We start from the raw sequence: 21,135 nt of genomic DNA, 5'->3' as shown, positions 1-21,135 counted from the left end.
AGCGGCAGCTCGGGCTCCCCGCGCCCCGCCCTGGCCCTGGCAGTGTTTGCCTTGGAGGACTCCGCCGCCCTCGTAACTTCCAGTGGCCGACGGTGCTGGCGTTGTCCCCTGTGGAGCGAAGGCACGGCCCCAGGATTCCCAGCGGTGCCCTGAGGTCACCCTTGTTCCCGCATGTCCCTGGACCAGGCTGACCCCCCCAGAGCCTCAGCACTTCACGTGCTCTGTGGTGAAAAGCTTCCACGGGCAGCCTCGGCTGGTTCCAAGGAGGATAAACGCGTTGGTGATGCTGGGCAGGGCGATTTGCTGCTGCTCCTTCTCCAGCTCCCGGGAAATGAGTCCTCCTCGCCCTCGGGGAAGCACCAGGGCCCAAGCAGCAGAGGGCAGGAGCTGGGGGTCAGCTCCCTGCTGCTCCCGGGTGCCGCGGGCAGGTGGGAGCTGGGACACCAGAGCAGCTCGGCCCCGGCGGGTCCCCCTGCAGCCCTTCAAAGTGGGAAGCGTGTTTATTTCTGGGATATCGGCTTTCCGGCAGGAAGGACGGCCGCTGCCAAGGTTTTTATTGGATCCCAGTGAAAGGAACTGAGAGAGTCTCGTGCTTGTTGTCTTTCCCTGTGCCTGCAGTTAAGGAGGTTTTTTACCTTCCAGTGGGAGGGAGGGACACAGGGATTTGGCATCCAGCACTGGGGCGATGGAGTTTCAAACGGGTTGCCTTGTCTCCTGGGCCGGAGGCATCAGGAGGGGTCAGGGCTGGAAAAGCAGGGAGAGGGGCTTGGAAGCAGTTGAAAGAACCTGAGCTCTCAGGCTCAAAGCATGTGGAAAGTGTTGCTTGAGCTCCTCTCCTGCAGCGGGGCTGGGGCAGGGTATTCCACACATCGCAGTTTGGACAAGGTTCTCACTGTTCTTGGAGGGAGTTTAGAGACTGAAATTCTGAAGAGCAGGCACAGAGGTTTGATTGCTTCAGAGTGTCATGGATGCAATTCCAGTGCTGGAGCTCCTGGGTACGCAGATTTTTTTCATTTCGGGATCATCCAGTGAAAGGAGGTGGCTGGGCCCAGTACCCTGAGGTGTTTTGGGGTCTCCCTGAGTGGTGCTGTGCTGGGCGTGAGTGCCTGGGACAAGGAGGCTCTCTCCCTTGTGGGAATGCCCCGGGAGAGCAGCAGGCTCCAGCCTGGAGGCTCATGCCCCCCAAAAGAGGGAGGGAAGCCCTGGAAGGGGGGGTCCCACTCACCTTGGGGGCCTTGGGAGGGCTCCTTGCTGGGCTGATGCTCGCAGGATCCATGCTGGACACAAGCAGCTTCCTGTTTCTCTTCCAGCTTCAGCTGCAGGACCTGGGACCGGCACAGAATCAAAGAATGTTTTGAGTTGGAAGAGACCCGCAAGGATCGCTGGGCCCAGCTCTTGGTGCTGCACAGGACAACCCCAGGACAATCCCACCCTGTCCCTGAGACCCTTCTCCAGAGGCTCCTTGAGCCGGGGGTGTCCGGTGCCAGGACTCGCTCCTGGGGCAGCGTCATTCCATGGTGCAGGACAGACCCAGGCAGGGAAAATTCTGCTCAGTGGAAAAAACGGAAAAAAAAAAAAAAAAAAAAAGACGGAAATACGTGGGACACCTCATTGTCTCTTTCACCAGCAGGATGATGCCGGTGTCCAGGGCTCTGGGGCCCCACAGCTGATCCCCGGTGCCAAGGTGGGAGGTCTGTGGGGGGCACAGTCCTTGTCCCTGCCTGGGTGCCCGGGCCGGGAGCTCCGCGGGCCCCGGGCTCTTGTGCTCCCGACCGCGAGCACACGTGGGAGCAGCCCGGGGTGGGAGCTGAGCTGCTCTCCGCTCCCCGGCGCCACTGCCACGGCGGGCTGTATTTATTTGGAGAGAGGAGTAAATTTCTCTTCCCCTCCAGGAACTGTTGGTCCTGGAGAGAAACCGCATTCCCAGCGTCGTCTTGTCGTCCTTCCATGACCCTTTTCCTCCGCTCCCTGTCACGGGGTCCTGCCGACTTCATTGCCGGCTTTTGATCCCTTTTGATTCGGCGCTGCAGCGAGCCGTGGCCTCGGAGAAGCCGAGCCCCGGGCGGCCGAGAGGGCTGGAGTCAGGCGGGAGGCAGCGGGGACGTGGGAGGGGGGAGCGGGAAGAAAAATATTGAACTTGGTGAGAAAAGCAGTGAAGCAAACAGGGAAGCCGAGGGGGACGAGTGTTAACTGCAGAGCGCAGGCTGGGAGGGGACAGGGCAGCGTGACCACGGAGTGAACTGAGAGTTTGTGCCGGGAGCAGCTCCGGGCGCGGGGTCCCGGGGTCCCACAGGCAGTGGGACACCACAGAACTCCCAGAAAACTCACACAAAGATCTGCGGGGCCCACGTGTGTGTCACCAGCCCCGACACGGCGCCCTGTGCTTGTCACAGCCGGAATGTCGCAGCGAGGCACCGCAGGGTGGCCGCACGGACCGCGTGGGCTCTGACCCGCGCAGGGCTCCGGCTCGGCCCCGGGGTGGGAGCAGCCGGAGCCCTCCGGGGCTGGCGTGGGACCTGGCGACCGTCGCTCTCGGTCCTGCGGGACCCCACGGGGCTCGGGCGGGGGTCCCGCTCTGCTCCGCGCGGTTTCCCCGCTCCTCCACGCCGGTGCCGTCGGGGGGGCCGAGCCGCTGCCCTCGGCGGGGCCGGGGCGGGCCGGGGCGGGCCGGGGGAGGCGCCAGGGCCGGCGGCGGAGCGCGGCGAGCGGGGGAGGCGGCGCCGCCGGAGCCGCCCCGGGGAGCGGGGCGGCGGCGGGCGCGGAGCCGGAGCCCGTAGCCGTGGCCCGGGGCCGGGGCCATGCGGCGGGCGGCGGCGCTGGTGCTGCTGGCGGCGGCGCTGAGCGGCCCCGGGGCCGGAGCGCGGAGCTGCCCCGCGCTCAGCCTGGGCTGCAAGTGCGCGGCCGAGCGGGCCAAGGCGGGCGGCGGCCCCGGCGCGCCCCGGCGGAGGGTGGTCTGCAGCGGCGGGGGGCTCCCCGCGCCGCCCGAGCCGCGCCTGCTGCCCGAGGGCACCGTCACGCTGTGAGTACCGCGAGCGGCAGCGTCCCGGGCTTCGCACCCGGCCCCGGGCATCCCCCCCCCTGCCCCCGGCATCTCCCCCCGGGCATCTCCCTCCGGCCCGGCATTGCCCCGGCCGCGCTGCCGCCCCACGCCCGCCGCCCCGGCGCACCCTGAGCGGGACGAGAGCCCACGCGTGGGTCGCGCTGAGCCCTCTCCGTGCTGGAGCTGCGCGGCGGGGACTCGGGAACCGGGGACGCGGGGCTGGGCGTGAAGCCCCGCGGGGTCCGGAGCGCAGTGAAGTTACTTTTTCCTCTCAGTAAGCGACTCTGCGCCCGCGAAAGCGTCGCTCGGTGCTGCCTAGCGTGGTTTAAATCGCGTTAAAGGGGCGTCGAGGCTCTGGGCTGCCGGGGGGACCCCGCTGTCCCCACGGCGCGGCGACAGAGCGGGGCTGGTGTGGACGTGAGGTGGAAATCCAGGAAACGAGCTCCTTCTCCTGCTTCCCTCCGCAGCGTTTCTGCGTGCTGGGGAACATGTTTTTGTTTGAAAGTGACTGCTGTCCCTGGAAATATTTACTGAGAGGCCATCAGGAGCGGGTAATGGGTTTGGCGTTTGTGCAGAGGTTCTGACGCTGCTGCTTGATCCGTAAAGGCTCCTCTTCCTCGCGGCCCCCGTGCCGGGGGTTGGGGTTCGGCCGGAGCTGGCAGCCGTGTGCTGCTCGCTGCAGGGTTTATTTATAACTCCAGAGGAGATGTTTGAATTAAAATCTGGGTTGGAGGCTGGGCTGGCAGCTCTGCAGCTGGGGGGAGCGTGGCTTTCCCCCGGAGCGTTGTCCCGGCAGGGTGGCCGTGCTGCCTGCCCGTGGCCACGGCTCCCACCTTGCCCTCCTGGGACTGCCTGGGGTGGCTGGGACGCTGCAGAGGTTGGCCTTGGGGGCTGCCTCGTCCTGTCTGCTCTCACATGCCCGAACCCGTGGGCCGTGTTGCTCTGGTTTCTCGGGTGCTGCTTGCTGCTTTGGGGTGAGGGTGGCAGCGAAGGTGACCCCGCTGGCACCACTGTCCCCATGTGCAGTGTGGCCATGAGCGCGCCGGCGCTACGGGGTGGTGCCGTGAGCAGGGCCTGAGTGCAACGGCCACGCTAAAAGCATAAATTGTCCCAGAACAGCAGCACTGATGGGTGTCCTGGGCTTCCCTCGGTGGGGGGACACTGGGGGGCCTCGGGCAGGTGACAGCTGGGCTCTCCATCGCACTCGTGAGCTTTGCTCTTCACGTCTCTCCTCTTACGGCCGTTCCTTGCGTGTCAGCCCCTCGCAAGCACTCATGGGGACGTTCGGTCCTTTGTCAGTTTGTATTTGGGAAAAGCATCCCAGGCCTGCTCCAGGGCCCTCCCCAGCTGTTCCCAGCGAGGCAGGGGGTTGTGCTGCCTGTGCTGAGGGCTCCCTTGGAGGGGCCGGGATGACCGTGCAGAAGCATTAGGGCATTACACGATCCCACTAAAACGTGACATGAAACCTACAGGCGTAGGCAGAAACCTACAAATATGCGGTGACCCTGGCTCTGCTCTCGTGCAGTAAACATGATTTATTCCAAACCCTTTCCAGATGGAACAATCAAAACCAGAGGCTCCGACTTTGGGAGCGTCTCCTGGAGCCACTGGGGTGCGGGCAGGGAGTGGAGGGGCCCAGGCATGTGGCAAGGGCTGCACGTGCCTTGGGGACATCCTGCTGGGGACAGCCAAACCTTGAATTCTGTGGGTGAGCTGGGCGTGAGCAGGGCTCCTACACGTGCCCCAGGGTGCCAGCTCCAGTCTGTCCCCCAGGGTGCTCAGGTCCCCTCTGTCCCTCAGGGTGCTCAGCACTGCTGTTGCCCCTGCTGCAGGAAATGTGTTTGGGGCAGTGACACTTCAAAGCAGAGCCGTGTTCCAGCGCCCATCCGGTCCAGCCTGGAATCAGGAGTGCCGGAGTGCTCAGCACGGGGGAGGCTCTTCCCAGCAGCCGCCAGGCGGGAGGGACGCTGGCCCGGCCGCAGCTCCAGCTGTCCAGGCTGGGGACAGGCGGGCGGCCAGAGAAGCTTCAGTGGCTGCAGGAGGTCTGTCACCCCGTTGGGTCCCTCATGCCGCCTCCCATTTGGCTTTTCCCACACTCTCGCTTTATTTTTCTTTAATTATCAGCCTGCACTGAGGAATCCTGCGCTGCAGCTGCTGCGCATTCACCCCCCGCGCCTGAGAAACGCGCGCTGGCATCGCCCTGGACGGGCAGGGCAGGGGTGGGGGACCAAGGACAAGGGGTGGGGGGCGCCTGTGGCCCCAGGGACCTGCCCTGCAGCCGCTGCTGGGCTCGGCACGGCCCCAGTGTCCCAGGGACAGGGAGTGTCTGCTGAGCAGAGCTGTGGCTCCTCTCCCCTCGCAGGGATCTCCAGGGAAGGCTGTGGGTCTGGGGAAGGGGGTGATGCCCACACATCCCCCACAGCCCCAGCAGAGGTTTCCCGGCGTGTGCTCCCCAGCACCCACCCCAGTTTATAGCCAGGTCGTTCCTGTGCCCGGCTCCCTGCGGGGAGGAAGGAGGGGTGCCAGCCTCGGCGCACTGGGCTGTCACCCCGCTCTGGCCCGTGGCCCCAGAGGGGTCACCTGGCTGCGCTGGCAGGGCTGGCACCCGTGCAGCCTGGGGCACAGCGTGGCCCCAGCCCCACATCCTGCTCCAGTTAGGACCGGGGGATTTGGCACCTCTCGGGGCCGTCCCTGCAGCGTGGCCGTGAGGTGCCGGGGTGCCGCAGACAGGGATTAACGAGGCTTTAATCCCCCCCAGCTGACCCCTGTGCTAATCGCCCCATGGAAAAAGCGCCACATCCCTAACGAGGGCTGGAGAGGCTGGGCCAGCCCCGCTGTCACACGGGCGGGAGCCCAAACCTCTTCCAGATGTGGAATCCCAGCACAGGCCTCATTTATGTGCACAGCTTGATTGCACTGAAATTACAGATTGTCTGCAGGGAATAGAGGGCTTTGACTTATGACCAATTTCCAGTTCTACTTGAACTCCCTGCTCCAAGGCTGCTCTATCCTGGGCCCTGCAGATGATTTCTTTCTCAAGCCTTCTTCAGCTTTTTATTTGTTGTTTATTGGGCTGCAGCTCCATCAGGTTTGGGTTTTCCAGGGCTCTAGGTCGTGGTGCTGCCCGGTGCGTCGGAGCATCCCGGCCCAGGCTGGCTCGGGAGGCTTCGCCCTCTCTCCAGGGCTTATTTTTCCTGTGCTAACAAAAGCCGAGGGTTGGAACAATAATTTTCACCATCCAAAATAGCCCGGCGTGACGTGAGGCTGGAGGAAACGCCCGGGCACGGCGCAGGGAGGGGAAGAGCCCCCGAGCACCCAAACAAAGCAGGGAGGGGGGATCCCCCAAGATGTGGGGTGCAAGGTTCCTTCTGGGAGCTGTGGGCTCCTTGCTGGAGTGCGGGCTCCCCCCAGGGATGTTGTGAGCCCCTCTGGGATGCTGCAGAATCCCCCTGGGGCTCCGTGGGGGTCCCTCTAGGTTGCTGCGTGCCCCCGCTGCGATCCTGCCGCCCCCAGAGCCTCTCTCATTGCCAGAGCCTTCAGCACCGCTCAGCAGCCCCGGGGCCCCTCTTTTCCCTTCCCGAAATCCCTGTGCAGAGCAGCGAGCCGTGCTCGGGGCGCAGCCTGCGCCGTATCTGCTCCCGGCATATGCTTTGAATTAATGCACTCGGAGAGCAGAGCCGGGCCGGTCCCCGCCCCCAGCGCGGCCCCCCAGGAACGCCGCTGCCTCCCCTGCCCGGGCTGGGGAGCCACCGTCTCCCCGCGTCCTTTTTTGGTTGGGTCCAGAGGAAGTTTATTGTTTCAGCAGCCCAGTTTCTGGAGCTGTTATTTATCCAAGTGGATTCCAGCACGCTTGAAAAAACAATCTTGTTTTTTTTCACTTTTGGCTCCTCTTTTTGAGATGAAAAAAAAAAAGAGGAGAAGAAGAAGAAGAAGAAGAAGGGATCTGTATCTCTCTGCCGGCAGCCTCGAGGGCTCCAAGCCCGCGCAGCCCCTTCCAGGCTGGATCCCCGGGATGGGAGGATGCTCCCTGGGGCTCCCCCCGGCCATCCCCACCGCGCATCCCCCATCGTTTCCGTTTGACTCCATGCTCCAGTCCTTAATCCCCGCATTGTCCAGAGGGACTTTTCCAGCCGCCGCTCAATTAGCCGATTATTGTCCCCGTGGCGGGGCTGTCCCGGCAGGAGCCCCCCGCCCGCCCCCGCCCGCGGGGCCGGAGGGTCCCGGGCACCGGGCAGGGTGAGGGAGCCGCTCCCGAAGGAGGCGGGAGGGTTCTGGAGTGCACCGAGGCCTGGGGGTGCGAGGGATCCCCAGCCCTCCCTCCCTCCCTCCCTCCCTCCCGGACTGGGCCGGGGGTTGCTCCTGCTGAGCTGAGGGCTCCCAGCCTGAGCTGGGAGATGAGCAACAGCTCCAAAGGCCACGGCTCTGTTTCCACGGCCTGCCGAGCCTGTAGATGGGTGGGATGGGGGGGCACCGGCCCCCCTCTGCACCCCCAGACCTCGGGGAGCGTGTGGGAAACCACTGCAAGCCCTGCCTGGAGCTCGCAGCCCAGCGGCGGCAGCTTGGCCTCGGTGAGCCGGGGGCAGTGGTCGGCTTACAGCCCTGCAGCCCCTTCCCCCCAGCTGATCCCTCCTCCCAGGGCAGCTCTCAGGGTTTGGAAGGCACTGGGGGGCTCTGGGTCCGTCCCCACAGCTGGGCCTCCGGCGTGGCTCAGGGGCTGCTGGCCCGCGACCCCCGTGGGCCAAAATACAATCCCATTGTATTTTGGGGGTTCTCAGCTAATATCCTGTGAGGGGACAGTGCCAAGGACCCACACGTGGCTCTGCTGCCTGTGGACATGTGGGAATGGAAAGTGCCATGGAGCCTGATGAGAACTTCCTGGGGAAAAAAAAAAAACAAAAAATCCCTAAAAAACCCAAACAGAAAACAATTTGGAACATAATCTCCATGAAACTAGAGAAAACAAAACAAACCCGTGTTGGAGGATGTGGGTTGTAACTGGGGAGTGCGACCCAGATGGCTTCTGTAGGACAGGGAAGAAAAGAGCCAGGATCCCGACGCAGGAAAAGCTTTAATGGGGGGGGGGGGGGGGGGATTTTGTGCAAACTGTCACTGTCAGCACAACACTTTTGTGCCGAGCCCTCCTTTTAGCCGAGGATCTCTTCTCCTTGAGAAAAGACAGACGTGGTCAGCTCCTGCAGCTCAGGGTGCCCTGAGCCGTGCGGGGGTCCCGGCCTTTTCCTGGAGGGGCTCCGGGGGTGCCTTTGCCCCGGCCGGGTGGCCCCGGGTCGGGCGGCAGATCCCAGGTGCAGCCGATGCCGCTGGAGGTCAGGAGCGCCGCCTTTGCAGGCGGGAGCTGTGGCGTTGTGGCAGAGGCGCAGAGGTGCCGGGGCTCTGAGCGAGCCTCCCCGGGGCTCGGCCGAGGGCCGGGAGCCGGCGGGGTGCGGCTCTGGGCTCCGCTTCTGCCACCACGCCGGGGCTCCGCGTCCCCCGGCACAGCCCGTGCCTTCGGTTGTGAAATCTCCTGCCGCTGGAATTAAAACCTCTTGGAGCCCTCGGGGACAGCCCGGCCTTGAGCAACAAGCCCCCACCGATGCCGTGGCGGGGAATTGGGGCGCGCCACGGGCTGCCGGGGCCGTGCCAGGAGCGATGGAAACATCCCTGGAAGCTGTCCCCCGCTCTGGGAAGGGTCCTGGGCTGAGCTGGGGCGAGCCGAGCCCCGGCAAAGAATGCTCCCGGCGGGGAGGAGAGGGCCAGGCATGGCCCTGGCCGTGGCAGCTCCGGCCGCCGGCGTGTGGAAGCAATTTGCAGCCGTCGGGGCCGCCGGACGTTTCCGCTCCCCGCCGGCCGGGTCCAGGGCCCCGCGGACGCGCCGGTGCCCGGTGGCGGCTCCTCATTAGCACAGGATGCGGGGGCTGCGCTGCCAGACCCCGGCCCTTCCCTCCCACCCAGCCTGCGGGGGGCTGCGGGTCCCGGTCCCGGTCCTGCCCCGAGCCGAGCGCGGCGGCGGCTCCGCGGGCAGCGCGTCCGGCGGGGCCGGGCGGCAGCACAGAGCGGCCATTCAGCCCGGCCGCCGGGCCCGCCCGTGTGTAAACAGCCCCGGCCCGGCCCTCAATGAGCCCTTTTTCCAGCGGCTCCCCCGGCCAGGCCTCCAGGATGCCCTCCCGGCCCGGCTGCCGCCTGCCCCCGCTCCGTCTCTGGGTCGCTTTGCCGGCGCCGGCGTCGCCGGTGCCCGCCCGGGAGTTCCGGGGAGGCAACGCTGGTCCCCGAGAGCGGGGTCTGGCTCTGCTAATTGCGCTAAGGAGCTTTAATGAGCTCGTGGCTGAATCGCCGGGTGCTGGTGCCCTCCGTCCACTCCCATCACCCCGCAAGGGGCCCTTTGGTCAGCAAAGCTGTTTATTTTGGGGTTAAATCTCACTGCTGGGAGGCTCCTGGGGTAGCCACAATGACCATCGGGAGCTGGGGGACCCCCTTCCGGCTGCAGGCCCTTGGGGTGCCCCCTTGGTGCTGGGCTGGGGGTCACCTCCTGCACGAGTAGCTCCTCGCACCAAGGCGATGCCCCAGGAGCCAGCGCGGGGATCCCAGGGCAGCCAGCCCGTGTGGTCCGTGGCACAAGCACCACGCAGAGCATCCCCGCACGGCTCCTGCATCCCCACACGGCCGTTGCATTCCCTGTTCCCACCTGGCCATGCAAGCCTGCCCCTGGAGGGGACACCTCCGTGGCCACCACCGCCGGGTGGCCGTGGCCGCTTGTGGGGGTCTGTCTGTCTGTCTGTCTGTCCTCCCTCCCCAGCAGCTCCTGGGCCACCAGGGCACGGCTGGGGGGCTGTGGCAGGTGGGCTAACGGGGCTGCCCCTCTCCCTCTGCTCTTCCCGCAGGCTGCTGAGCAACAACAAGATCACGGTGCTGGAGAACGGCTCCTTCTTCGGGCTGCGGGCTCTGGAGAAGCTGTGAGTGGGGCTCGGGCAGGAGGGCGGGGGCAGCGGAGTGCAGGCTGGGCTTCCACGGTGGGTGGTAGCGCCATCACTCGCGTTCTGCCCCTGATGTGCTGCAGCAGGAGCAGCACTGCAGCGCAGAAATTTGCCACTGGCACCCCCGGGCATGCCGGGGACCCCGGGAGCTGCAGTGGGGCGGGAGGCGCCGGGGGGGCCCCTCCGTGAGGGCCGGTATGAAAAGAGACATTGTCCCCCCGAACAAAGTCAACTTTCTTATCTCTCCATGAAAGGCATCTCTATGGAGGGAGCTGCGAGAAGGGGAGATTTATGGCCCCCATATGGGTTTGATCTGTAGGTATGCAGGCGCGGGGACCGGCACTGAGGGTGTTTTGTTCCCGCCGCGGCCCTGCGAGGGTCTCGCGCATTCCTGCGCTCTGCGGGCTCCCGTGGAAACCCCCACGGGCCGGCTTTTGGGGTGAGGGAAAAGCACGCACCGTGGGGACAGCATCCCACCTAGCGGAGTCCTCCCCAGCAGGGGTCAGGGTGCGGGGTCACCTCCTGCTCCGGGCACCGCACCCCCGTGAGCGGGAGGGATCGCGGGACACGGGAAGGAGCAGCCGGGGGGGGCGATGACTCTGCAGCCCGCCGTGTGCCCGGGGATCCCCTAAAGGTCGCCATATCCTGGGAGAGCAGCTGCCCCAGGGCACCTCCTGCTCACCACGGGGTCAGAGGGGGCCTGGGGCGGGTGGGCAGCGCTCCCCCGCCCCGGCCGGCCGCATCGCGCTGCGCCGCGCCTGATCGCCCTCGACAGGAGCCAGAATTGTTCTCATCGGGTCGCTCTGGGGCCGTGGCGCAGACGTGCCCCGTGGAGAGCCCGTGCTGGCGTGGCGGGGACACCGTGGGGGCTGCGGGGCCCCTCGCTTCCCAGCCCGGGGCTGGCAAGGCCCCCGCCCACCCTGGCAGCCGCCGTGGGGGCTTTGGGGTCCCAGCACAGTGGGGGGAGCCCATTCCCTGGATGTCAGGGGTGCCCCCAAGGACCACCTCCCCCCTGCCTTGGCATCTGCAGTGATTTGTAGCGGCGTAATGAGATTAATGAGTCTGAGCGGGGACGGTATGCGGCGGCGGCTCATTAGCAGAGCCCCGCTTGGGAACGGCCCTGGGGGGATGCGAGGGGGCTCGGTGGGTGACAGCAGGGACGGGGATGGACTCTGTCCGTCCGTCCGTCCGTCTGCTGGGCTGCAGTGGGTGCACAGGGAGTTGTGGGCTCACCCCAGCGTGCTCGGGGCAGTGAATCAGGACGGCTCGGGTCCTTGGGGCCGGGGTTTGCTGCAGTGGGGGTCTCTGTGCCCTCGCGGTGATTGCGGTCCCCATGCACAGGTGGTGCTGGGGTGTCCCCGCGCACACGTGGCACTGAGCCACTGCTGGCTCTCGTGCCACTGGCTTGGGGGAGGAGGGGGCTCGGGACCGCAGGAAATGCAAAGGCAAACGCGCAGAGCAGGGAAAAGAGGAGCCTTATCGGAAATCAGCAGCAGCAGCCCCGGCCCGGCCCGCGGCAGGAAGCGCCTGAGTGAGGAAGGCTGCCAGGCTGGCTGCAAGCCCCTGGGGCCCAGCACGGTCCCCGGAGGGTCCCGTCCCCGGCTGGTGGGCCCTGCAGCACCCAGACCCGCCAGACCTGAGCCAGGGGCCGCAGGTTTTGTCACCGGATGTGTTTTGGCTGGCAGGGTGTGCTGGGGGTGCTCTGGGGTCGGAGTCCCAGCTGAACGGGGGCCGGCAGCGGTGGTCGCCCTGGGCACGGGCCGGGGGGTTTGCGGGACGGGCGTTTGTGGGCTGTTTGTGGCAAGGGGACTCCTGTTGGTGCAGGCGGCGGTGCAGGTGAGCGGAGCTGTTCCTTCAGCACCAGCGCTCACCTGTGCACACCTGCCCGCACACCTGTCTGCCCTGCCGGCCGCGGCAGCTGCCGGGACGTGCGTCTGTCCGTCAGCAGCGCCGGGAGCGGCAGGCGTGCTGGGCAGAGCTGCTGCATCAGCCCGGAGGGCCGGGATGACGCCGGCCGCGTTTCCTCTCGCCGAGGGGCCCCTCTCGTCTCGCCGGCGGGACTCCCCCCTCGCATCCCGGGTCTGCTGGAAGGGGTCGCGCCGCTCCCCATCCCGGCCGCTGGTTTGTGGCCCTCCAGCAGGGCTGTGGCTCACGGGGTGTCCCCAGGGCCGCAGGCAGAGCAGCGGGAGACCCAGCGAGGAGCTCCGCGGAGACTGCTATAAATAAACACGGATCCATATGGATCCCATTTCCTCTCCCGGACAGCGCCGGTGCTCAGCAGAAGCTGCCGCGGGTCCCAGGGGCTGGCCAGAGCGGCCGATGCCACCAGTGCTCCCCTCTCTGCCGGCAGCCGCCCCGCGAGGTGTGCGCCAGGCGAGCCCCTGATTAGATGTGCGCCCGCAATCAAGCTAATTGCTCAAAGGAGCTGTCCGGGGCCGTGCTCTTATCCCGCACGCAGGAGATAACCCGCCGGGATACGGCTGCTCCGGAAGCAATGCGGGGCCGGTGCCAGCAGCCTGCGGGGACGCTCGATGCTCCGCAGGGCACCCAGGGCGTGCCCAGGGGCTGGCATCCCCCCGGGGGCAGGGTGTGCGCCTTCCCTGCATCCCCCGGAGAGATAACGGGAGAGAAATGGGATGGAAAACTGCTCACGAGGCCCCCGCAGGGAGCGGGCAGCGCCTGGGGGGGGGCAAGGAAGGGGATGGGGGCGGGGGTGGAAGGGTGTGCTCGTGCCCCCGGTGCTGCGTCTCCTGGAGATGGGGCTCCCCCAGCACACCCCCAGAGCTGCGCCTGTCTCCCCGCAGGGACCTGAAGAACAACCTGATCAGCACCGTGCAGCCAGGCGCCTTCCTCGGCCTCCCCGAGCTGAAGCGGCTGTAAGTGCCGGTGCAGGCCCTCAGACCACCCTGGGGGCAACAGCGGGGACAGTGGGGCATCCCCAGCCCTGATGGCCCCTCCACTCACCTCGCAGGGACCTCTCCAACAACCGCATCGGCTGCCTGAGCGCCAGCGTCTTCCAGGGCCTCCCCAACCTCCTCCGACTGTAAGTGGCTCCCTGGGGACACCCTGGCCAGCCCTGTCCCCTTCTCCTGAGAGCGAGGGGGTGTGCAAGCACATCAAGGGGCCTGGGAGTGTCCCCTCTCCCAGCAGCTCCCTGGCCACCTCCATGCCCTCTTTCTCTCCCGCCCCGCAGGAACATGTCCGGAAACATCTTCTCCAGTCTCCCGCCCGGTGTTTTTGACGAGCTCCCCTCCCTGAAAGTCGTGTGAGTTGGTGCCCGGGGATTTCAGCCCCCGGGGGGGCCCCTGCCGAGGGTCTCAGGGCCGGCGGGTGCCCCAGGCCCGCGGGTGCCCCGTGACACCATCCCTTGCAGGGACTTTGGCACCGAGTACCTGACGTGCGACTGCAACCTGCGCTGGGTGCTGCGCTGGGCCCGCGAGCGGCCGGCGCAGATCTCGGAGCGGACGGCGTGCGCCTTCCCCCGGCAGCTGCGCGGCGTGGCCCTGCGAGGGGCGCGGGACGGGCAGCTCCGCTGCGGTGAGCCGGGGCCGGGGCGGGGGCGGCGGCGGCGGCGGCGGCGCGGGCTCACCTGTGTCCCCCGCAGCGGGAGCCCCGGAGCTGCACACCCACCACCTCATCCCGTCGCTGCGCCAGGTGGTTTTCCAGGGCGACCGGCTGCCCTTCCAGTGCACGGCCACGTACCTGGACAACAGCACCCAGATCCGGTGGTTCCACAACCGCGAGCCCGTGCAGGAGGATGAGCAGACGGGCGTCATCGTGGAGGAGAGTCTCATCCACGACTGCACCTTCATCACCAGGTCAGGGATGGGAAGGGGGGTGGGATCGGGACTGGGATGGAGATGGAATTGGGATTGAGATGGGGACAGAGACAGGGATGGGGATGGGGACGACCACTCGTGGCCACAGGGCTCACAGGTGTATGGGTACCAAGTGCCGTGAGTGGGCTACCGAGGGTGGGCACCTTTGGTGCTTCGTGGCCTGCATCCCCCTGTCCCCAAGCTTGGGGGATCGCCGTGAGGCAGCCCCGCCGTGCCAGCCCCTCTCCTGTGCCCGCAGCGAGCTCATCCTCTCCAACATCCACGTCTCCGCCAACGGCGAGTGGGAATGCGCCGTCTCCACCTCCCAGGGCAACGTCAGCAAGAAGGTGGAGATCGTGGTGCTGGAGACCTCTGCATCCTACTGCCCTGCCGAGCGGGTCACCAACAACCGCGGGGACTTCAGGTGGGGGCCGCGGCGGCGCAGGTGCCTCGGCAGGGGGGGGACACACGTGGCCGTGCCACACGGAGAGCGAGCGGTGCGTGCGGGGGCCTCTGCTCGCCGCAGGTGACCGCGCGTCTGGTAGCGATTAACGGCACGGCTTTTGAAGGGCTTCCCGTGCCGGCGGCGCAGCCTGGCTCCAGCAGCAGAGGTGTTGGAATTTCTCTGGCACGAGACGAAAGGCTCCGGGCGCCCGCCGTAACCCCGGCGGGGCCCTTACGGAATATAAATTACTGGCACCGTCAATGTGGCTTAAATTAGCGGTGCCCCCCCCACTGCCCGCTGCTTCCCCCCACGCGGCCGGAGCCGAGTGGGATACGGGGCTGGAGACGGTGGGGGCTTTTGGGGGAGCTCCACGGCAGCCTCCCCAGAGCCCAGCGGCGGCAGCGGCTTTTGGGGGAGCTCCACGGCAGCCCCCCCAGAGCCCAGCGGCGGCAGCGGCTTTTGGGGGAGCTCCACGGCAGCCTCCCCAGAGCCCAGCGGCGGCAGCGGCTTGCAGAGGGGGCCGCGGTGCCCGCGGGCGGAGCTGCACAGAGGCCGCACGGGGGGAGCAGGCTCGGGGCGGGGCTGCCCCGGGGTCACGGTGTGCGGGTGCCCGCAGGTGGCCCCGCACCCTGGCAGGGATCACGGCCTACCAGCCCTGCCTGCAGCACCCGTTCGCCGCGGGGCCGGCGGGCGTGGGCTCGGCGGGCGAGAAGCAGGCGTGGCGGCGCTGCGACCGCACCGGGCGCTGGGAGGACGGCGACTACTCCCACTGCCTCTACACCAACGACATCACCCGCGTGCTCTACACCTTCGTGCTGGTGAGTGGGGGGCCCGGGGGCTCGGCTGGGCCGGAGGGGGCCCAGCCATGACCGTGGCCCCGCCGTGGCCGTGCCGCCCTGCAGATGCCCATCAATGCCTCCAACGCCCTGACCCTGGCTCACCAGCTCCGCGTCTACACGGCCGAGGCAGCCAACTTCTCGGACATGGTTGATGTCCTCTACGTGGCCCAGATGATAGAGAAGTTTATCAGCTACGTGGACCAGATCAAGCAGGTAACGAGCGCTGCAGGTGTCCCCTGCCTGCCTCAGTGCAGCCTGGTGTTTTTGGGGCAGAAAAGCATGAATTGGGGTGTTTCCTCGGGGGACGGCGGTAGCTCTTTGCAGAGCTGCTTGCTGTCCCCAGCTGACAGACGTGATCGTGGAGATGGCCAGCAACATCATGCTGGTGGACGACCACATCCTGTGGATGTCCCAGAAGGAGGAGAAGGCCTGCACCAGCATCGTGCGCTCCCTGGAGAGGATCGCGGCCCACACGCTGGGCAGCAACTCCCAGCACATGGCAGTGGTGAGGGGGAGCACGGGCTGGGGCTGGATTCGGGGAGGAGGGCAGGGTGGGCTGCTGGGTGGGGTCTCTGGCCATGCCAGGGGGCTCTGTGCCCGTGCCAGGGCTGATGATCCCTCCGTGGTGCTGGCAGAACTCTCGCAACATCGCCTTCGAGGCGTACATGGTGAAGCCCGAGAGCTACGTGGGGCTGAGCTGCGTGGCGTTCCAGCGGTGGGACCCAGGACGGCCCCCCCCGACCGAGCGGGGGGCCGAGCCCACGCCCGACCAGCAGCTCAGGCTCCGCTGCACCACGGGGCGGCCCAACATCTCCCTGACCAGCTTCCAAATCAAGGTACGGGAACGCCGGGGGTCGTGGGGCTGGGGTCGGCCCCCGCTCACCAGTGACCGTGCGCCCGCAGAACAGCATCGCCCTGGCCTCCATCCAGCTGCCGCCCAGCCTGTTCGCCAGCCCCGCCCCAGCCACGCCGGGGGCCGACTGCAAGCTCCAGCTGCTGGTCTTCCGTAATGGGAAACTCTTCTGCAGCACCGGGAACTCCTCCCGCCTCGCCGACGACGGCAAACGCCGCAGCGTGGCCACCCCAGTCATCTACGCCGGGACCTGTAAGGGCAGCATGGTGGGGTGCTTGGGGTGCCCCGTGGGGCTCCCTGGGGCACTGTGCTGGTGCTCCCGCAGCGCAGAGCCGTCCCTGGGCTCGTCATGGGGAGGTGGCAATGTGCCTAAGGGATGTGCAGGGTCCCCTGTGCCCAGCCCCTCTGGGGGTGCAGGTGGAGGGGGGTCACTTGTCCTGCTGACCCGGTTTCTCTATGGCTGCAGATGGCTGTGGAGTGGGGAACCTGTCAGAGCCGGTGGCTGTGTCCCTGCGACACCCCGGGGAGGGCACGGACCCCGTGGCTGCCTACTGGAACTTCGAGGTGCTGGGGGGCATGGGGGGCTGGAGCGCCGAGGGGTGCCAGCTGGCCGCCCGCGAGCCCAACGTCACCTCCCTGCACTGCCGGCACCTCAGCAACGTGGCCGTGCTCATGGTAGGCGTGGGGCGAGCGGCAGGGCGGGAGCGTTGCCAGGGCGGGGAGCGTGGGGGGCTGCAGGAGGGTGGTGGGGCGGGCCAGGGGCACAGGGCCGCTGCTCTGGGGTGTGACGGGCTGCGCTGTGCCGTGCAGGAGCTCAGCGGGTTCCCCAGCGAGGCGCAAGGCGCTGTGGAGGTGCTGCACCCGGCCATGTACACCTGCACGGCCGTGCTGCTGCTCTGCCTCTTCACCACCATCATCACCTACATCGTCCACCACGGGTGAGGGAGCATCCAGCGCCTGTGCTGCTGCTCTGGGGGCTGGGCTGGGCTGGGCTGGGCTGGGCTGGGCTGGGCTGGGCTGGGTGTCTCTGTGGGCAGCGGGAGGAGCTCCCCAAGTGCCAAGGGACAGGAGAAGGTGTACGGGCATGGCCACGGCATGACGTGGCCCTTTAGGACAGGGGTTCTCAGGAGAGTGAGGAAGCACATTCTCAGGGAATGTGCTGCCCAGTGAGTGGCCCTGGGTCCTGGTCCTTTGCCCATGAAGGAAGGTACCTGTACATCTCCTCCGGCCACGCTCCGTGCCCAGGGACGGGCTGTTGGTGCCTCCCCCAGGTGCAGGATTTGTGCCAAAGCGAGCCGTGGCTCTCTCGGGGCCGGGCAGGAGCTCACAGGTGCCCGCTGTGCTCTTGCTCTTGCAGCACCATCCTCATCCCGCGGGAGGGCTGGCACATGCTGCTGAACCTCTGCTTCCACATCGCCATGACGGCCGCCGTCTTCGCGGGAGGCATCACCCTCACCGGCTACCGGGCCGTGTGCCAGGCCGTGGGTACCGGGCAGTGCCCAGCACCGCGGGGAGCTGCAGGACGGGCACCGGGGGGCTGCAGCATCCCCTCCCCAACCGCGGCCTCCTCCCGCAGGTCGGCATCATCTTGCACTACTCGTCCCTCTCCACGCTGCTCTGGATGGCGGTGAAAGCCCGAGTGCTCTACAAGGAGCTGACCTGGAAGGCGCCACAGCAGCCGGACAGGGACACGTCCCAGGCAGCCCCCAGACCCATGCTGCGGTACGGACCCCCCTTCCCCCTGGCCCGGCCCCGCGGGGGCACCTCCGGGGGCTGGGGCGGGTACTTGCTCCTCTGGACAAGCCCACCCCGTGCTCTCCCGCGGGCTCCGGGTGTCCGGTGACACTTCCCCTCCCCCGCAGGTTCTACCTGATCGCCGGCGGGATCCCCCTCATCATCTGTGGGATCACAGCAGCTGTCAACATCCAAAACTACCACGACAACAACCCCTAGTAAGTGTCCTTGCTCGACCCTTCCTCCCTCCCACGGGGTGGCCTCTCTCTGCTGGGGCAGGGGAACTGGTGGCACTGGGAATCTGCAGAAGTCTGGGAAAAGGTCAGTGAGTTTTTTCCTGAGAGTTATCCACATACTGGGAAAAAATCGCCAGCACAGCTCCACAGAGCCCTGCCATCAGGGCAGGGGGGCCGAGCAGCCCCTCAGAGCCCCTCTCCTCCCGCACAGCTGCTGGCTGGTGTGGCGGCCCAGCCTGGGCGCTTTCTACGTCCCCGTGGCTTTCATCCTGCTCGTCAGCTGGATTTATTTCCTCTGTGCCGGGCTCAGCCTCCAGTGCCGACCCTCGCACCAGAAAGACATCCCGGAGCCGCTGGAGCCAGCGCCGCGGCTGGGGGGCACCAGTGACCTCCTGACAGACTCGGGGTCCATCTCGGTGACGCTGAACTCGGGGCCGCCCTGCCCCGAGGGGGACGGTGTCTACTCTCTGCGGGTGCAGTTCTGGGCGCTGGTGGCCACCCACGCCCTGTACGTGGCCCTGTGGACGTTCGGCGCCATGGCCGTGTCCCAGCGCTGGTACCTGAGCATCGTCTTCAGCTGCCTCTACGGCGTCACCGCCGTGGCGCTGGGGCTCTTCATCTTCGTCCATCACTGCCTGCGGCGCCGGGACGTGCTCAGCTCCTGGTTCTCCTGCTGCCCGTCGTACCGGAACGCGCTGCCCATGCAGGCCTACGTGCACCCCGGGCTGGGGCCGGAGGACGGCTCGCAGGTCTTCATCGGCTGCGAGCCGGAGGCCGCTCGCTCCGGCGCCTCCTCCTCCTCCTCGCCCAGCAGCGCCGGCTCTGCCGGGGGCCGCTGCAAGCTCACCAACCTGCAGGTAGCCCAGAGCCAGGTGGAATCCCGCCCGGCGCCCTGCCCGGAGCCGGACGCTGCCGACGGGAAGCCCGTCAGGCACACCAGCAACCTCCACGGCCGCAGGAGCCACCGGGGCAGAACTAAGCCGTGCCGGGACGGGAAGCACCACCGCTTGAAAATGCTGCGGGGCCCCTCGGAGCACCCGTCCAGCGAGAGCGGGAGCCTCCACAACAGTCACTCCGAGAGCTACCCCAGCGGCAGGACCAGCCCGGCCAGCGGCGGCCGCGCGGGGCCGCGGGTGCCGCAGGACGGGGACGCGGTCCCCAGCCCCTCGGAGGGCAGCGACGGCGGGCGGCGGGTGCCCGACTTCGCCGAGGCTCGCCGGAGGAGCGGCAGCCGGGACAACCTGCGGCCGGGCGGCAGCGCCGAGAGGGAGGCGAAGCGCCGCTCCTACCCCCTCAACGTGGGCAGCCACAACGGCGGCCTCAAGGGCAGCAAGTACGACATCAACCTGGCCAGCGCCGACAGCGTGGCCGGCATGAAGACCGGCCTCTGGAAGAGCGAAACCACCGTGTGAAGGTGGGGAAGGACCGACGGCCGCAGCGTTTCCCCTGCGGGAGCCGCGGCCGGAGCTGCTCGGGGCACGGCGGGGGCAGCGCTGCGGCGATCACCTCGTGCACTAGCAGGGATGGGCGGCACAGCCGGGGGCTCCGGCACAGCCGGGGGCTCCGGTCCCCCCGGGCACAGCACGATCCCGGGCCCACCCATCTCCCCGAGGAGGCTCCGAGCTTCCCGCCGCGGTGCCGGCGGCTCCAGGCGGTCCTCGCCCGCCAGCGGCCGGAATTGCAGCCGTGCTTTAAATCACTCCTGCATGTCACTTGAGATTGATCCTAAATGCTATTTTATATTCTACAGAGGAAATGTCTATTTTTCAAAGCTATATTATTGAATGTATATATGTATAGACAGAGCCGTAGGTGACGCGAGGGCCCCGCGCCCGCCCCTGGGCCGGGGCCCGCCCGTGCCACGACTGCAATATTCCCGCCGAGGGACCACTCCAAGTGCCCTTCACGTCCAGGCAGCGCAGCCCCAGCCCGAGCACACTGCTTCGGGAGAGCAGCTGCTCCCCCTGCAGCGTTCCTGGCTGTGCCAGCCCTGGGCGCGGCGCGGTGCCAAAGCCATGTTGCAAAGCCAAGCACAAGGTAAGAGGAGCCTCAGCTCCAAGGTGAGGTGATTGATTGTCTGCACTGCTTTAATGCCAGACACTAAAATAACGGCCAGAAAAGGCTCCAGACACTAAAACCACAGCCAGGAAATGCTCCCAGGCCCTCAGAGGCTCAAGCCGTGCAATGGGGTGGGCTGGCAGACGTGTGCTGCTGCCAGGACTGACCCTCTGTGCCAAAGCACCAAAGAACCAAGATGTGGGAGAGGCCCAGAGCAGCTCTGTGTCCTTAATCCAGGCTTCAAGCTCAGAAAATACCTAGGTTTGCTCCTAAGAAGGCAGGGACCGTTCTGGGGAGCAGGGACCATTCCTGGGAAGGCAAGGGAACGATGCCAAGGAATTAGGGACCTTCCTCAGACCGTCAAAGGGCCGGAACCTGGATAAGCACTTATTGTTCCCATTGAAAAACAAACGTCCCCTTTTTCCTAGCACACACAGGTAAAACAGCCAGGCTGCAGAGAGGCTGCAGCACAGCAGAGGAGGAAGGTGGGAGCCTGGTGCCTCCCCTGCCCTTTCCAGCCTCCCCTGCCTCAGTTTCCCCCGCCTGCAAATGAGTTAAATAACGTAGCTACCTCCGAGGGGTCGTGGGGCTGGCAGGGCCACAAGCCAGGGGAGGGAAAAGCACTTAGTGGGGATTGGTCTCACCTGGGATCCACTCACCCCACGGGGCTGGGGAACCCCTGGGCTTAACCTGCCACTCCCTGCCTGCCTCGGCTTCTCTGCCCAGTTAAATGTTGAAATATTTCATTGTCCCTGGTATTTAACGCAGCTTAAACCCTTAAACTGCAGCTCCTGCAGCCTCCCCAGCCTGGCTGACACCCCGTGGTTCTATTGCTTGCTGCATTGTGACAGTATTAGAGAAAAAGCTTTGTATTCTTAATTACACTTTTTTGTCTGTTTACAAGCGAATGACATATCAACAGAGCTTCCTGCAATATCTGGGGGGAGGGAGGGAAACATGCCAAAGAAATGTCTTTAAAGGGGTCTTTTTGCATTTTTATATGAATAGAATGTTTCTAGCAGATATGTTTTGTTTAATATATTAAAGATATGCCAACCTGCCAAGATCTACTGTGATTTCTCTCGGACTGCATGTTCAAATACAGCCTGGCCTGCAGTGTTTTGACCCTCACAAAGTCATTCTG

The 21,135-nt window shown here is 66.3% G+C and overlaps 1 protein-coding gene across 1 annotated transcript; it reads left to right on the top strand.

Moving 5' to 3' along the window:
* The first annotated feature begins 2,798 nt into the window (after positions 1-2,798).
* On the top strand, positions 2,799-21,055 carry ADGRA2 (adhesion G protein-coupled receptor A2). Its single transcript, XM_053966286.1, has 19 exons — positions 2,799-3,019; positions 9,916-9,987; positions 12,813-12,884; positions 12,980-13,051; positions 13,202-13,273; positions 13,382-13,545; positions 13,613-13,826; positions 14,086-14,250; positions 14,888-15,089; positions 15,174-15,323; positions 15,454-15,615; positions 15,746-15,946; positions 16,014-16,215; positions 16,430-16,638; positions 16,774-16,901; positions 17,321-17,444; positions 17,540-17,685; positions 17,826-17,915; positions 18,145-21,055. Exons 1-19 carry the CDS (start codon positions 2,799-2,801, stop codon positions 19,343-19,345), a joined length of 3,867 nt encoding a protein of 1,288 aa, XP_053822261.1. The 3' UTR covers positions 19,346-21,055.
* The last annotated feature ends 80 nt before the right edge of the window (positions 21,056-21,135 follow it).

Source organism: Vidua chalybeata, chromosome 28, assembly GCF_026979565.1.
Source record: "Vidua chalybeata isolate OUT-0048 chromosome 28, bVidCha1 merged haplotype, whole genome shotgun sequence".
NCBI lineage: Eukaryota > Metazoa > Chordata > Aves > Passeriformes > Viduidae > Vidua > Vidua chalybeata.
The sequence above is the reverse complement of the archived record's forward strand: the minus strand, read 5'-3'. Positions and strand labels throughout refer to the sequence as shown.

Excerpts from the sequence above, each read along its gene's own strand:
- ADGRA2 (XM_053966286.1), top strand. The coding sequence starts at position 2,799 with ATGCGGCGGGCGGCGGCGCTGGTGCTGCTGGCGGCGGCGCTGAGCGGC. Across the intron at positions 9,988-12,812 it reads CTGCGGGCTCTGGAGAAGCT|GGACCTGAAGAACAACCTGA; the intron begins GTGAGTGGGGCT and ends GTCTCCCCGCAG. Across the intron at positions 15,616-15,745 it reads ACTCCCAGCACATGGCAGTG|AACTCTCGCAACATCGCCTT; the intron begins GTGAGGGGGAGC and ends TGGTGCTGGCAG.